The sequence below is a fragment of the Podarcis raffonei genome, chromosome 11 (genome assembly GCF_027172205.1).
Source record: "Podarcis raffonei isolate rPodRaf1 chromosome 11, rPodRaf1.pri, whole genome shotgun sequence".
Lineage (NCBI taxonomy): Eukaryota > Metazoa > Chordata > Lepidosauria > Squamata > Lacertidae > Podarcis > Podarcis raffonei.
Window position 1 is genome coordinate 23,936,909 of NC_070612.1, and position 18,229 is coordinate 23,955,137.

General features: G+C 42.8%; 1 protein-coding gene across 4 annotated transcripts in view; it reads left to right on the plus strand.

Moving 5' to 3' along the window:
• RAB3C (RAB3C, member RAS oncogene family) overlaps positions 1-18,229 on the plus strand; it is a 104,971-nt gene that overhangs the window by 39,811 nt on the left and 46,931 nt on the right. For all 4 annotated transcript variants that reach the window (XM_053408181.1, XM_053408180.1, XM_053408179.1 and 1 more), the window contains exon 3: positions 10,045-10,163. In XM_053408181.1, coding sequence (XP_053264156.1) covers positions 10,045-10,163 — 119 coding nt within the window. The remainder of the gene's footprint in view (positions 1-10,044; positions 10,164-18,229) is intronic.

The following is an 18,229-nucleotide window of genomic DNA, read 5'->3' on the forward strand; positions in this document are numbered from 1 at the left end:
ATGAAGATTTAGCTTTGCATAATCTAAAAGTAGATTTCTGAATGAATTATGTGGTGAATTTAGCTGCTTCCTTCTGAAAATTGTAACGGTGCTTCCTCCAGTGAGGAGGATCTTTATTTTAGTTAGTTCATTATTTAACAGCATTTATTATGCTGTCTGATCACAGTGTTGTCTGGGAGACTTATAAACAATAAAGCATCACGATACCGTATAAGACAATAATTGCTGCAAAGCAAAAATTTAAAAAATCAGTAAACAAAGTTCAACATTACATTTCAACATAAAAATTTCAGTAGCAGGGAGTAGAAAGGAACAGAGAAATATTTATTTCAGAAATTACATTTATTTTAAATATGCAGCAGGAATAAAATGATGCCACAAATCTAAAACTTCAGTGGATTTGAACATTCATAATTCAAAAGCCTGGAATTCTTTTTTCTTTTTTTAATTAAAAAAAACCTGCCACCCAAAAGACCACAAATCAGGTGACCAAAAGTCAGGTGAACCTGTCTGAAAATGATTTTCCATAACTGAAAACAACCACTAAGAAAGAAGATAGCCACCCATTGCATCTCCTTTGGTGGAAGCTCCCAGAGAAGAACCTCTGACAATATTATCTTGGTCTAGATAGGTACATTAGGAAGAGGAAATTCTTTAGTTTAGGACTATAAATGACCTGTGGGACGCGGGTGGCACTGTGGCTTAAACCACAGAGCCTAGGACTTGCCGATCAGAAGGTTGGCGGTTCGAATCCCCCGATGGGGTGAGCTCCCGTTGCTCAGTCCCTGCTCCTGCCAACCTAGCAGTTCAAAAGCACGTCAAAGTGCAAGTAGCTAAATAGATACCGCTCCAGCGGGAAGGTAAACAGCGTTTCCGTGTGCTGCTCTGGTTTGCTAGAAGTGGCTTAGTCATGCTGGCCACATGACCTGGAAGCTGTATGCCAGCTCCCTCGGCCAATAAAGCGAGATGAGTGCCGCAACCCCAGAGTCGGCCACGACTGGACCTAATGATCAGGGGTCCCTTTACCTTTTTATAAATGACCTGAGACTATCATTTTCATTTGGGCCTGGAAACATTGGAAGTGATAGTTTATTGAAGGCAACAGTAGGTAGCAGTGGATTGGAGGCAGATAAAGGAGACCCATCTTTGAATGCTGCTTTGATCTGACACCCTGCCTGGACCTCCTTCCATATCCATTCTCAGACATAAATGGAGCCTCCAGCAACTTGTGCTCCACCCTGTTCTTGTGTTTGAGTATAAGGACAGAACTTGCTTCTATACATGGATGCCATTTCTGTTTTTCTGCACCGCAAGAGTGTCCCAATGTTACAAGCCAAAACCACAACTGCAGCCTATCCAGCCATTAACGATGGCACACATCTTCATTGATCCTGAAGGTGACATGGTGTGAAATATTTGAGGCCAGAAGAGTAATGGAAGATGCACAGATTACACATGCATACAGGCCAATGAATCATTTGCGAATAGATCGGTAAGGCAAATCTGGACGAATGGATTGTCTTCTTGACACAGCGACACACAAGGAGTCATATCTACAGCATTTGATTATTAGTAAGGACTTAGACTTAAGGAGGAAGAGGTGTCTCTGCCAAAGTTAATATCTGTACCTGACAAACCAAGTTCGTTTCTCAAAACACGTTGCTTAAACCACCAGAGCATTATTATTGGATGAATCATAATAACCAATGAATGAATGATTTATAGCTTACTATACACTAACAACTTCTTTAATATTCCATGTATTTGCTGCAGTGTCGGAAAAATTTTAAGGGAATGATTCAGTGAGGTTTTCTGCTTTTCTGACTCACAAAATGGGGCAGAAAATAGGAACATTACAGCTAAGATAACTGAAATATAATGCATGTGACAAAAATGTCAGCATGTCCATAGCTAACATTTCATCAGAATTCAAATTATACTAGCAATTATCTGAAAAAATATAATTAAACGTTTGTGTCATTTCTGGCTTGGATAAAAATACTTTCAGAGCTTGTAGCTTCTCCAAATAACCTAGTATCGGGGAGGGGGGTTAAATTGGAAGAGATCTTGGAGGTTATCTAGTCCAAACCAGTGCAGGATTCAAACTCAGCATCCCTGACAGATGGCCACTCAGATTCTGGTTAAGTTCCTCCTGAGAAGGACAGCCAACCACCTTCTCTCTTGGGATAGATGAATCTATCAATTTCAGTTTTTCTCCATTTCCTCATTTATCCATTCTTAAATTCAGTTTGCCCCATTTCCTCATTCATTTGTAGCTTAAAATAAATAGATCAGTAGACATTTTGTGCTCATGTTACCATGTACATAGTTTTGAACTATGAATTAAGGAAGTTCATATTAAAAAGAAAACTGAGCTACTTTCTCCCCCATCCTGTATTCTGAGGCAGTTTGTTCAGTACACGATTTCTCAAACTTGGGTCTCTAGCTGCTGTGGGACTACAACTCCCATCATTCCTAGCTAGCAGGACCAACGGTCAGGGAGGATGGGAGTTGTAGTCCAACAACAGCTGGAGACCTGAGTTTGAGAAACAATGATTTAATCGCTCTTACCATGTTGAATAGTTCTTACTACTAGGAAGTGTTTCAAAATGATTAGCCCAAAGCACCTCCATTGGAATTTCTGCCCGTTTGTTTTAGTCCTGGCCTCCTGCCTTCTGGATCAACAGAGAACAAGTCTGATCCATCTTCCCCATGACAGTCCTTCAGATATTTCAGGACTGCTATCATGGCCACTTACCCCATGCAGTATTCGGTCGAGTCACGTTATGAATTTTCATCCTTTCTCAATTTTCACACACTCCAAATGCCAGTTCTTTAGAAATTAACAGAAGCTGTGACATTGACTTCAGAGAGATCCAGCATTTGGATAATACCTAGTTAAGACTTTCTCTTGGATCCACTTTGAGCCTTTCCATTGACCTTTGTAAATCAAGAATTTCTAGACAACATTCTGGTTTGGCTGTATCATTAGGCAGAGGGAGAGAAGGTAACAGTAGCAGCACCCTTGACCATTGTGCCTGAATACCCCTAGCCATCCTCATTATATTGCTTCCTGGTGCCCCCGTGCAATTATATCATTAATTATGCCCATCCTCTTTTATTTTATTTTCTTAACACAAAGTCTGGAGCAGCTGCCAAAATTGCCTCACGGAAGGGAAGCTGAGCCCCTGCCAGACTTACTTTGAGGAGAAGGTGAGAGATCAAGCGAGAAAACCAAAGGCATTCAGCACATCTGTGAAGGAAAATAACACCCCAGCCCTCCTGTATGGCAGGAACACATCTATTTTTGGGTTATCAAGTGTTCTGCGGGCGGAAGAGCCAATATTAGAAGCTCCCATCAAATTGCAAGAACCTTTTGAGGTCACCAAAGCCAAACAACAAGAGCGGTGCACTCATTGGATGTTGGCTCTCTTATAGGACATAATAACCTTTGCGGGGAGGAGGTAAAAAAGAAGGGAGGAAGGGAGGGAGAGAGAGAGAGAATTCTACAGTTAAAACTGAGCAAAGCAACATTTTCAGCATGACCTTCCAGGACCAACTTCACATTTCACAGATGACGGCATTTTTATTCTCAAGACTAATAAGGACCTCAGGGTTGTGCATTCAGGCCCCATGGTGGACAAAGAGATTCCTGCATTGCAAGGGGGTTGGACAGCGGTCAGCAAACTTTTTCAGCAGGGGGCCGGTCCACTGTCCCTCAGACCTTATGGGGGGTCGGACTATTTTTATATTTTTTTAATGAAGGAATTTCTATGCCCCACAAATAACCCAGAGATGCATTTTAAATAAAAGGACACATTCTACTCATGTAAAAACAAGCTGATTCCCGGACCGTCCGCAGGCTGGATTTAGAAGGCGATTGGGCCGGATCCGGCCCCCCGGCCTTAGTTTGCCTACCCATGGACTAGATGGTCCCTTCCAACTCTACAATTCTATGATTCTGTAATCTTAAAGATTAATATATTTATTGTGGAATGAGCCACAGGGTATATACTTTTGAAACTATTAGTTCTTATTCCATTCTGGAATAAACTCGTTCTTCTTTAAAATGCCACAAAACTTTTAAATATTTTTCCTACAATAGGGTCACACATCCACATTATGCATTATAAAGCACTCTTATGCCACTTGAGCAGTCCTGGCTTCCCACAAAGAATCCTGGAAACTAGTTTGTGAAAGGTGCTGTGAGGCCTGTTAGGAGACCCCATCACAGAGCTATAATTCCCAGCACCCTTAGCTACAGTTCCCAGCTTGCTTTGCGGGGGGGGGGGCATGGCAGTAAATAGTCTAAGAGCGCCCCTTATCCACAGTGTGGATGTGACCTACCATAGTTATCATTCTGGAGATTATCTGAGTTAAGATGCAGCTATTGTCCTTCTAGAATTTTTGTATACACAGCAAGTTAAAAAGGGGTTATGAGTTCCTGTAATAATAATTGCATTGGTTTTTTTATGGCAAAAGCTTTCATGGACTAGAGTGCACTTCACAAGATGCTTGAAAGACTATTCCCCAGTTGGCAGCTTTATATATAATTTGGTATAGAGGAAAAAATTACAAGTGTTATAAAAAGTGGAATTAAATAGCATTGGAATGCAAAAAAGGACAGGCAATACTAGTCAAGTATGCAAAATACCGTATTTTTTGCACCATAACACTCACTTTTTTCCTCCTAGAAAGTAAGGGGAAATGTCTGTGCGTGTTATGGAGGGAATGCCTACGGGTGGCATGCCTGCGGATTTTCCTCCTCTAAAAACTATGTGCGTGCTATGGTCGGATGCATGTTATAGAGCGAAAAATACGGTAATTGCAACCTCCTTTTCCTACCCACGGCATTGAGACTTAAAACAGCATAGTCCCAGAGTTGACATCACTGAAGCAAGGTGAACCAATGACTTGAAGCCATTATATATTGAGGGATGGGAGCTAAACCCTAGAAATTAATAAACAGTAGGATTTTTATTATTTAGAGTTTTGAAGGGAAGATTGCAGGCCCATGGCAAAGGACAAGCTATGCTTCCTTTCCAAGCCAGGGCCTCACTGGGATTATAGGTGCTGGTACAGGGGCCCCTGGGTGCTCCAGCCCCCACAACATTCCCCACGGAGGGGCTAAGCACCCAAAGATTTTTGTGCCGGGGCCGTGCGCACACGCTACTGTGGCTCTCCTTGTTATGTACTGAAGTTATCACCCTGGGCAAAAAGGGGGATACTGTAGATAGTTTTCACTCAGGTCCACATATGCAAATAAGGAATTGAAAGTGACGTTCAGTGATTGAATAGTTACAGAAAGTTGTTACTGTTGCTTTGTAGTTGAGCTCTACATAAGCAGGTTGGCTGAACCCTTCAGCCCAGTTCTGTTCTGGGCCTGAGAATAAACAAGAGCTGTTTGAAGAATTGCTGCGTCATCTGATATGTTCACCCACAACTTAACACTCCTTCTCCTCTCCCCCTCCCAGGTCAGACCTGACCTAGGAGTGGAGCTGCAGCTGGGAATGAGGGAGTTAGCAGCTCCCTTGCGCACACAGCCCTGTACAGGAGTGCGGCAGCGCTGTGGCAACGCAGCTGGCTCTGCCTCTTCTCCTCCTCCTCTCTACCCAGTGTAGGAGAGGGGCGCCGACATGATGTTTCTGCTGCCACGACTCTCCTCTCCGCCTGAGCAGAGCTGAGGCTGGGCGTGAGGGAGCTGGCTGCTGCCTTGGGTGCGCAGCCCAGTGCAGGAGAGGGGTGGCAACCCTGCTGCTGATGCCTCTCCTCCATTCAGGCCTGATCCGAGAGCGCAGCTGCTACTGGAATGAGGAGCCAGGCTCCAATGAGGGAACCTGTGGGAGGGAGGCACCTGGCTGCGCCCCCTCTCAAAAATGTGCCCAGGGCCACTGCACACCCACTGACAAGCGCATGTGATGTCAGGCATGCACACCAGCAAACACAGCCTCAGACACCCACGGTCCTGGGGGCAAGCCGGAGGGCCTGTCTAGGATAGAGGCATTAACACGACCAATGGTGTTGATGGCCCATCTGAGAGGAATCTTGGGCCTAGGGCTAAGCAGACAGAAGGTTGCCATGGTAACTGTGTGTGAAGTGGCAGGAAAAGAGAGTCTTTAGCAAGTTGTGCAGAGAAGAAGAAGGAAGTAAAAAAGAGAGAGAGAGAGAGAGAGAGAGAGATTCATATTGAGCAGGCTGGCTGAAGGCTGGCTGGGAGAGATGCCTTAGACTCCAGTGCTGCACTGCTATGGGCAACAAGCCCAACCTGAGGTGACCATGCTGTAAGACAGGCTTCCTCAACCTCGGTCCTCCAGATGTTTTTGGCCTACAACTCCCATGATGCCTAGCTAGCAGGACCAGCGGTCAGGGATGTTGGGAATTGTAGTCTCAAAACATCTGAAGGGCCGAGTTTGAGGAAGCTTGCCGGACTCCCTTCATGCAGGCTGAAGGTGTAAATAGGTGAATAAAGCATATTTCTTAAAGCTACAACAGTCTCTACTGCAACTTCAGTTCTCCAAAGGAGCACAGACTCTGGGTGAGTGCCTGGAACCCCCTGGAATATCGCTACTTCTTGGCAGAGAGTGGGGCTGGCACCCAACTCCTGCAACAATACAAAATGCAGAACTGCCAGTTCTAGCGTTTGCTAATCTTGTTTCCTTTATTAAACCCATTTTTTTCCTTATGCTTTTCACTTCAAAACATGCTGTGTGTTGAAATAATGGGATTTTGTGGCCTTTAGGTTTTTGGGTTTTTTTTCTGGATTTGTGCTGTTGCTGGCATGATCGGAGGAGCAGAGAAGAAAAAATACTCATTTATTTTCATTTTGCAGGCACTTCATGGAGCAGATGCACCGTGGTGCTAAAGGCTAGTACAGCAAATGAACCTGTATTTTACATGTACTACTACCAACTGCTGGGGGTTCACATGATTGGTTATTCCTCCATACAAAACAGGTGAAAGTACTTTATCCAGGAGAAGGGATTTAGGATGCCCTTCTTATGGACAAGCTAGTTCTCTGTGGATCTTTCTTTTAGCATGTAGGGACATTGGCACATGAATCCCCATCTGTACACGCACCCCTTCACTCTGTATCCAGTGCATTCCCACCACTGGCATGAACACACAACATTAGCCACAATACACATCTATCCTCTTGTTTCTTGAGAAATCCATTTATGTCACATGATCACTCAAATACAACATGGAAATCAATGGGGAAATGTTAGGGAAACAGAATAAACTGCCATGTGGATGAAGCCCCCTCCAGCTCTGATTTTAGGACAATGTCATGAGAAAACATGGAAATTGCAGGCTGATTCAGATCTGGCAACCTGTTCAAATCAGGTGGATTCACAGTCCCACCAAGGCAACAGTCCTGTGCACATTTCATAGAATCATAGAGTTCGAAGAGACCCAAGTGTCACCTAGTTTACTCTCTTTTTTTAAAAAAGTATTTTTTATTAAAGATTTCTTGGTTTACAGAAGTATGTGCAATGTCTCTTTTTTCAAGTTACATTTTCTACGGGTCAGTTTCATTTGTTGAGACATTAGCATTACATTAGGAAGAAAGGGGGGGAAGAGGTGAAGGGGGCCATGGGGGTGGGGTCGGGTGGCGATGTTTCTATTATACTTAATATATGTGGGGTTTTGTGTCAGCATCGCTTGTGCAGGTTCTCTTTGCTATTCGCTTGTGTTCCTTTGGTGGTGAGAGAGGTTGGGGTTGGCCCAGGGCATGGTTGTTTGTTTGTGATTGGCTGTGGTGAACTTTGTTTTCATGTGTGAGTGGCGTGGGTGGGTGTTTTTGAACCAGGTTAGCCATATTGATTCGTATGCTGTTGGTGGATTCTTGTTGGGCTGTGTATGTGATAAAGGGGAACCATATTTGGGTGAAGGCATCTTCTATTTGTCCCCATGTTGGTTTCAGTTTATTGGTTAATTTTTCTAGTGAGGCTGTTTCCCATACTATTTGGTACCATTGGTCCATGCTTACTCCTGACAGGTCTCTCTAGTGTCTGGTTATGCTGTTTCTGTTTGCTGAAAGTAGGTGGGTTGTGATGTTTATTAAACTTGGACAACTTGCTCCTAAGTAAGCATTCATGGGATCGGCTTTCCAGACCGTAATCCAATGCACATATACAGTCATACCTCGGGTTACAGACGCTTCAGGTTGCGCATTTTCGGGTTGCACACCGCGCCGAACCCGGAAGTACCAGAACGGGTTACTTCCGGGTTTTGATGCTTGTGCATGTGCAGAAGCACTAAATCACCCTTTGCGCATGTGCAGAAGCGCCGAATCGCAACCCACGCGTGCGCAGACGCAGTGCTGCGGGTTGCAAACGTGCCTCCCGCATGGATCACAATCGCAACCCAAGCGTCCACTGTAGAAGGAAGTGATCACCACTGAACACAGTGGGACTTGCTTTTGAGTAAACACTATTATGTCTGACTATAAATACGTGTTTGTTACTACCCTGGATGTGCATGGATCATTACTAAAGGATATCTGTCAAACAGCTACCATAGTGCAAGCATATTTGAAACTATTTCATATATTTCTAGCTGGTACTAGAGCAAATGAAAAGGCTCCATCAAAAATCTTTATGTATTTCCCCCTGTTCATCCAGGAAGAAGATGGATTGCCATGGTAACACCATCATGGAACAATAGGTCAAGTTTTTATCAATATTCGTCAGGCTTGTTCTGTTAGATTTTGCTTAGAAAGTGACTCTGGGCTAAAAGACAGACCATTACATTTTGGATTTAAAGCTAATCTGATCAGTGGGTAAATTAGGACCAGTGAGCAAGCAAGATTGAATTGATAAACGAATTGGTTTTTACATAGAGGCTCAAATTGCAGTTTAATGAGGAATGCTAGCATTGTTTTACAGCAAGAAATGTAAATGAAATATGGAAATGGATTATCCCATGCTTTTCATTTGCATAAAAGTCAGGCATAATGAAAGCAACAGAAGGGATAAAAACTGTGCAGAAAGATGGTTCAGGGAAATATTAGCACATTATTAACTGAAGCCATCTTTAGTGATATTAAATACTTTAGAGAGTCTTGTGGCACCATAAAGACTAAAGCCACAATAGCTCTTGCTTATAAAACTTGTGCTTAAATTAGTCTTTAAGCTGCCACAGGACTGTGGTATTTGCAGCAACAGACTAACACGGCGATCCTTCTTGAAACAAAATATTATAGAGTTTGAATGTGTTTGGAAACAATCCAAAGAGAATTGAGGTTTATTTAACAACTGTCACAATAAATGAAGCTTAAGCACCCTGTTAACATTCTCTGGATCAGTACATATGGGTAAAATCCACCAGGAAGATTTCCTGTGCCAACAACCAACTGAAATGAAATAATTTTTTTTCTTTTTGATGTGAGCTGCAGAACTATGGGTAATGCTGAGAATTTCCTTCCTTGATTATACCCATGTAACAATTTTTGAGAGTGAACACAAGTAATGGAGGGCGGAATGGAGAATGGGTTTGATATTAAGGAGTATGGTTCACAAAGCTGTTTGTTCACAGTATATGTAAACTGACATGAGGTGGAGAGACCTCTTGTGGGCCAAACCTCTTCATTTGCCCAGGGAGGCCATTTTGGTCGAGCCACACCCACTGCCCTACAGCTGACGTCATACATGGGGCAGGTAAGTGCGGCTTCAAAAGAACATTTGGAAGCTTAAAGTGAGCTCCCACGTGCTCAATAAGGGGGTTTCCATTCAGTAGAAACCATGTCTCCTTCCCATTGTGGCTCTTTGAACTGCTGAAAACCAGAAGTTCAAACAGCAGTGGTGGGGCTGTTTGAAAGCCCTTTTTAAACAGACCCACACCACTCTTTGAATCTCCAATTTTCACTGTCATTATGAAATCAGGTGCCTGATTTATATAAAATATAATTTCTATACTGCTTACTTGCCAAAATGGTGCTTCTAAGCGAGAAGCATGATTGCTGTTTTTTTTTTAAAAAAAGAAAACAAAACACAAGACTTTTGACAACTTGTAGCCACAACTGTCTATATTTAATTGTTTTAGGACACAGCCGGTCAAGAGAGATATAGGACAATTACGACAGCCTACTATCGGGGTGCAATGGGCTTCATTTTAATGTATGACATCACCAATGAGGAATCCTTCAACGCTGTGCAAGACTGGTAAGTCAAATTTGGGATAGAAACAAATGCGAAATATGGATAGTGAATTTGGCAGCCAGATTCCTGTTGTGATTATGAAATATCTCAGAGACTTGATCTGTAGGAACAGATGCAACTTTCCTAACAAATTCTGTCTTGCCATCATGAATTTGATTTTTGAGAATATTTTGCATTTTTCTGTTGACATCAGTGTCAGGTTTCTAGTTCTCACATTAAAAGCTTCATTTTTTTTTATAAAATTTTTTATTGGTTTTTCCACATATAATATAAGACAATACAAAAGACAGACACAAACAAACACACATATAAACATGTAAAATTTCATAGATTTTTTCATATACCCAATTTCAGCGACTTCCCCATGCCCCCCTTTTCTGCATCTCTATTTTAAACTTTTTTTCCAGCAACCCCTGGTCCAAATTATTATTAATTCCTATCTTTAACTCTTATCCAATCATTTATCGCTGCAAATCTGTTATGCTTTACCCATGACATTTTAACACTCAATAATTTTGCAAGTATTTTTAAGATAAAGTTTAAATTTCTTCCAATCTTCTTCCGCCGTCTCTTTCCCTTGGTCACGGATTCTGCTCGTCATCTCTGCTAATCCCATGTAATCGATCACCTTCGTCTGCCACTCTTCCAGTGTGGGTAGTTCTTGTGTCTTCCAATACTTTGCTAGTAAAACTCTCGCTGCTGTTGTAGCATACATAAAAAACATCCTATCTTTCTTTGACACCAATTGGCCTACCATGCCCAGGAGAAAAGCCTCTGGTTTTTTATGAAAGGTACACTTAAGCACCTTCTTAATTTCATTATAGATCATTTCCCAGAAGGCCTTAATCCTTGGGCACGTCCACCAAAGGTGGTAGAAAGTACCTTCAGTTTCCTTGCATTTCCAACATTTATTATTGGGCAAGTGGTAAATTTTTGCAAGCTTGACTGGGGTCATGTACCACCTATAAATCATTTTCATAATGTTCTCTCTTAAGGCATTACATGCCGTAAATTTTATACCGGTGGTCCATAACTGTTCCCAGTCAGCAAACATAATGTCATGACCAATGTCCTGTGCCCATTTAATCATAGCTGATTTAACCATTTCATCCTGTGTATTCCATTTCAGCAGCAAGTTGTACATTCTAGACAGATTCTTCGTATTGGGTTCTAACAATTCTGTTTCTAATTTTGACTTCTCCACCTGGAAGCCGATTTTCCTGTCCTGTTTAAAAACTTCATTTATCTGATAATAATGTAGCCAATCTCTTACTTTAAACTTCAATTTCTCATAACTCTGTAATTTCACATTTCCACCTTCTTGTTCTACAATTTCCCAATATTTTGGCCATTTAGATTCCATATTAAGTTTTTTAACTTCCTTAGCCTCCATTGGTGACAGCCACCTAGGGGTTTTATTTTCCAGTAAGTCTTTATACCGACTCCAAACATTGTATAATGCTTTCCTTACAATATGGTTTTTGAAGCTTTTATGGATTTTTACCTTGTCATACCATATATATGCATGCCAACCAAATCTATTATTGAACCCTTCTAAATCCAAAATGTCTGTGTTCTCAAGAAGTAGCCAATCTTTCAGCCAGCAAAAACCTGCTGCTTCATAGTAAAGCTTTAAGTCCGGCAGGGCAAACCCCCCTCTTTCTTTTGCATCAGTTAATATTTTAAATTTTATTCTGGGCTTTTTGCCCTGCCAGACAAATTTCGATATATCTTTCTGCCACTTCTTGAAACAATCCATTCTGTCCACAATCTGCAATGTTTGAAACAAAAACAGCATTCTTGGCAAAACATTCATCTTAATAACAGCAATTCGGCCTAACAAGGAAAGTCTCAAATTTGACCATATTTCCAAATCTTTCTTAATTTCTGTCCAGCATTTCTCATAATTGTCTTTAAATAGATTCACATTCTTAATTGTTAAATTAACCCCTAGATCTCACATTAAAAGCTTCAACCCCACTCACTACAGTCCAACTTGAGTGACCGTCTCTGTGCTGTGGTCACATAATGAATCCATTATAAATTGCCAGGTTTGATGTGATTAATATATAATAATTTATTATTTATACCCCGCCCATCTGGCTGAGTTTCCCCAGCCACTCTGGGCGGCTCCCAATCAGTGTTAAAAACAGTACAGCGTTACATATTAAAAACTTCCCTGAACAGGGCTGCCTTAAGATGTCTTCTGAATGACAGGTAATTATTTATCTCTTTGACATCTGATGGGAGGGCGTTCCACAGGGCGGGCGCCACTACCGAGAAGGCCCTCTGTCTGGTTCCCTGTAGCCTCACTTCTCGCAATGAGGGAACCGCCAGAAGGCCCTCGGCGCTGGATCTCAGTGTCCGGGCTGAACGATGGGGGTGGAGACGCTCCTTCAGGTATACAGGACCGAGGCCATTTAGGGCTTTAAAGGTTAAGCTTAAGAATGTTTGGGAATGTGTCAGTATATTACTTTGTAATTCCTGTGGGGTACAAATAAAGTTGGCAAGAAGTACTTGACTTCTGAAGATATTTGAGATAACCAGGCATTGAATGTTGTGTGATTCTAAGGTTGGTTTACTGAGATACCTTGATGGCGTAATTCGTATTAAGAACAGAGACTGTGTTAAGAATATTTTGGTAGCGGCAAAAAAAAATCAGTGTTTGAATCGTATTTTTTAAGTTTTAATAATTTTATTGTTCTATACTGCATTTTAATTGCTGCCTTTCTTCTGTGTGCCACACAGAAAACTTGTGTCATTGTTATTATTTATTTAGAGGGCGCCACCTATGCACAAAGAGCAGGTAGAAAGCAGCACCAAGGGACTTGAAATCTAAAATCAAAATTCAGAAACAACAAAAGGAGGAGTGAAATGGAGACCTGGGTAGCCAAGGGAAGAACATGTGATGGAATCAATCACAGTGCTTCTGCTTAGTACAACAGGCACTAGAGAGATGATTGAAAGGCTTCCTGGAAAAGTTGAATTTTCAGAAGGGACCTTTGTACCTTTCCCAATCTCTCTAGTCCGATGGTTCTGCTTCTTCCTATATCTGGAGTGGCCATTGGTTTTATACAAATTGGAGGACCCCCCTCCCCTTTCTGCTTCACTGACCTTCCCAAAATTGATTTCTTCAGCAAACTTTTGATCTCAACCTCTCTTGTCTTCCCTTGCTTGCTGATGCTCCCCTCCTATCTGATTCTCCCTAATCTCTTCCTCTCCTTTCATCCCTGTCTAATGCCAGCTTATAAGTCTTCTGGGTAGGGATGGAACAATTTTATGTTCTGTAGAGGACATTGCACTCTGGGTAATGCATCATTCCTAAATGAGGATAGTTGCCACAATCTTGCATTTCTGAAATTAGCATGAAAAGTGTGAAACAAGGTAGGATGGTTGATTTTACTCTTCCGTGATGCAGTTGTCACACTCAATCAACACAGGGCAGCATACCAGCAGTCAGAAGCAGAGTTCACAGAGCATATTTATTCTAGAAAGTGCTGTTTTAAAGCCCAACACTTTTCAAGCAAAATTCGACTCTTCATCAGGGGAAATTTCCATTGCCCTCTGATTTGAGCAGGCTCTTCAGTACATGTTCTCAATTCTTGCAATGCCGTTGTATGACAAAGCAGTATGATTTAATATCCCTCTTGTGCAGATTTTTATTTATCTTTTTTATTTTCTATATTTCTCTCATGCACTTCAGACAGTTACAGTCTCCCTAAGTGACTCACATCAATTAGAGAGAGAGAGACAGGCCCTGCCACCAGACTTACAAGCTAAAATGAAATGACACAAAAGGGAATGAAGGATCAAGTCTTCAGGGCCAAAACAAAGTGATGAGCTACAAGCAATTTAATCAAGTTCAGGCCAGGCTGGTCTTCCCTTGTTGGTGTTCTTGCTTGAATCGCAATTGGTGGCTCTTGGCTGATGGATGAGGCCAGAGGGTCCCCTTTCCCCTTGCTTCTGCAGTTCCAGGGCAACTGGAAGTTGAAGTTGAATACTCTTTCTGGTAGGAAAGAGGAAAACAAGCTCCTAGTAAATGCATCTTCCTTGACCAATGGATGGGGTTTGTTTGGGACTATGCACATCTGAACACTGTCTCTTCTCCATCTTCAGGGAATAAGGCCTTCTGAAACACAAAGGAGATTGGAGAATTTTGCTCAAATGTGCTAGCTATGAGAACCATTTCGCAATGTAATCTTAGCTCCATTCTGTTAGTTGGTAGCACAGGACAGACTGCTGTCTGTCTAGTAGAGTTTGCCCATTAAAAAAGCATGTTTTCCAAATACAAAACAGAATGACACGATTAACTTCAGGTTGTTTAATCTAGGTAGCCGAGTGCTCTTATAATGTGTTCTTGGAGCAACAGAAACACAATCAGAGCTTTCCCAGAAATTTATATTTCTTAAGAAAATATAACAAATGGAAAATTAGTGGATAATTGCAAAGGCAGCTCTAGAGACAAGGGAGAGACTTCAGACTCTGAGAAGGGCAGAGGTGTGGGAATTGTAGGTGTAATTAAAAAGGTGGGGTGTGTGAGAGAGAGAGGACGGAATGAAGATTTATACATTTCCTTCTTTATGCTTTGTCCAAATATCAGACTTAGGCATGGAGATCCTTACTGTCAATATAAATCCAACAAAAAAGATAAATAGAAAGGAAGGCTTTATTAAGGTGGAGTCCAGTGAGAGTCAGAATGAAGAAAAAGAGTGTTCAAAGCAAGGATTCCAGTCTAAGGCTGTATTCTCATGGCAGTTTGTTGCATTTTCCTGATGTTTCTCTGTTAATTGTAAAAGTAAAAGTCCATTCCAGAAACAAGCTGGGTATTGCGGAGCATTCCTTTCCATGTTATTTGCAAACAGATACCTTTCCAGAAGCAAACAACGCAGAAAAGAATGCTAAACATAAACTATATTCCGCTATATTTCTGTATGCGGGTTTTACATCATGTGAAAGCGTGAATATAATGTGTCAATTAGCAGTTAGAGAAACCTTGGGAGAACAGAATAAATGCAGCCTATGTCAGACTTAAGTCCATTTCCTGGAATTCCCTAGAATTAGGGATTCAGAGGGGGCAAGAAAATAAATCAAATCAAAAATCTCAAAACTTAGTTAAACAGATGCTCAAATGATTATGGAGAGGGGGTGTCTCTCTAGCCCTCTTCAGACATTCAGCTTCATCACGGAGGATTAAATGCGTGTGTAGACAGCCCCGTGTGTATGCTGGTTCTGCCACAACACCTCCTGTGTGCCAGCTATGCCCCCTCCTCCCCAGACCTTCACTAGTTTAGTCTGAAGGTCTGAAGAGTCCTTCTAATCATGACCATCTGAAATCAGCTAGAAGCCTCTGTGTGATCAGGAACCCTGCATTATCAGACTTCGGTGTACAGTGGTACCTCGGGTTACATATGCTTCAGGTTACAGACTCTGCTAACCCAGAAATAGTGCTTCAGGTTAAGAACTTTGCTTCAGGATGAGAACAGAAATCGTGCTCCGGCGGCGCGGCAGCAGCAGGAGACCCCATTAGCTAAAGTGGTGCTTCAGGTTAAAAACAGTTTCAGGTTAAGTACAGACCTTTGGAATGAATTAAGTACTTAACCCAAGGTAACACTGTATGTTTTGCATGTATGTTTTATCCACGTCATATAGCCTAATAAGTGCTAGGCTCCTTAATCTGTACTTTCATTCAATATGAATAGCTTGCATTATTTGCTTCAGCTATTGTGTGGATAGCTGAGTAGAAAAACCCTTGACAGGTGACCCCTTGTGACAGGCACTGCAGGTGGTCACCAGGCTCACCTATAAATGGCTTAACAATTGCCATTTAGAGAGCTTGTGGCAAAGGCAGAATTTGAACCAGGAACCTCTTCAGTCACAGCTCACTCTTCCCCGCTTGGCTACCCAAGCAACCTTGGTCAATTGCAGGCGAGCTGCGCTGGGTGCATTGTGCCTTGATTCGATGAAGGCTTCTCCTCCCATTTTATCAAATCCTTCTGTGTCCCCAGTGGCATCATTCCAATGCTGGGAAAAGATGTGCTTTTCAGCTCTGCTACCTATCATTCATTGGGCACTCTGTCTCATTAATGTTTCAACGTTTGCACTTTTGCTTCCCATCGATTATTTATAGAATTAAATCCAGTGCTCTGCTAGCACAGAGCAAAGGCTGAGAGGAGCTACACCAGGGGTCAGCAAACTTTTTCAGCAGGGGGCCGGTCCACTGTCCCCTCAGACCTTGTGGGGGGCCGGACTATATGGGGGGGAATGAATGAATTCCTATGCCCCACAAATAACCCAGAGATGCATTTTAAATAAAAGCACACATTCTACTCATGTAAAAACACGCTGATTCCCAGACCATCCACGGGCCGGATTTAGAAGGCGATTGGGCTGGATCTGGCCCCTGGGCCTTAGTTTGCCTATCCAAGACTGCTACATCAAAGCTTGTTGCGATGTGGAAGCTCTGATTAAAACTATCCTGCCCGTTCTGAGTGTGGGCTTCTTTCTCAGTTTTGCATATTTTGCACAATCACACATCGCATAAGAGTTGGAGGGAGCCTTGTAGATTATCTAGCCCAATGCTCTAGTCAATGCTGGAGTTCCATAGCTAGAGCTACAGGTGGCTGTTCAGTGACCACTGCCTGAAGACTTTCAGCAAGCTTATTCTGACAGGATGAGCCTGGTTGAAGAAGGAGATATTTCCACTTCACCTTTGGTAAACGATAGTTAAGCTATGGAATTTACTCCCATGAGAGGTAGCGATGGCCACTGACATGAATGACTTTAAAAGAGGATTATACAAATTCATGGAGGCTACTAACCGTGATAGCTGTACTCTGCATCATGGCCGAAGGCAGTATGCCTCTGAATACCAGTGTCAGGTGTGCTTGCAGGAGCCAGGCCCTGTGACCAATAGGACTTTGCAGGACTGAGGCCGAAGAGGCAAGGCGCGGCCTCACAGGTGAGGCCGATTGGTAACTCACAGCACCTGGTGGCAAGAGCTGGGAAGGGATATAAGGTCAGCATTGCCCTTCGGCTCTTTGCCACAGCAACAAGCTTCCTGCTTTGCTGTGTTTGGCTTCTTGCTTCCTGATCCTTGAACCTCGGCTTCTTGACTCCCTGCTTTGTGATCCTTGGACCCTTGACTTCTTGACTCCTTGCTTCTTGATCCTCAGACCCTTGGCTTTGTGACTCCCAGCTTTCTGACCCTCAGACTCTTGGCTTCCGGACTCCTGGCTTCGGGACCCCATTCCTGCTCCCACCCTGCCATCTTGCCCCTGGTCCTGACATCCCCTGCCGGGACTTCGATTGCCCATGAACCGGACCATGACAACCAGTTTCTGGAAATGACAGCAGGGGGAAAGGGCTGATGTGCTCAGGTCCTGCTGGTGGGATTCTCATAGGCATCTGGCCAGTGGCGTAGTGTGGGTTGTCAGCACCCGGGGCAAGGCAAGTAATTTGCACCCCCTAACCCGTGGATTTGCGCCCCCTAACCCATGGATTTGCACCCCCTAACCCTAACCCCCAGATGTTGCGCCCGGTGCGGCCGGCCCCCCCTGCACCCCCCACGCTACGCCACTGCATCTGGCTAACTGCTGTGAGGACAGCATGCTAGACAAGATGGTCCATTGGCCAGATCCAGCAGGCTTTTCTTATGTCCCTTACGTTAATTCTGGCCTGTACCACCTCTGACTTCAGATGAGTGATGGCCAAAAACAAAACACTCTCCCCCATAACAGTGATAGAAAACATTAACTGCACATAAACAATAAGCAGAGGAGTACTTCCACCCACTAACTAGCCATTAAAAACTCAGCACCAACACAAAGATTCAGTGCAGGGACGTAATTATGAGGTCAAAGACCTTTTTTTATATTTCTTTGTAGGAAAATGTCTGGTGCATACCTGGATATTTGAACATTTACAAAGGAATGCATACACAATGAATTGCTCATGTTTATAAAATGGAAATGGTAATTGTCTGTCCCCAAGGGTGGTATCAGATTCAAGCCATTTCCCGTTCTGCAGTGCTCAACTTCTTTGCACGAAAGGCATTTTAACAGTTAGGTGCA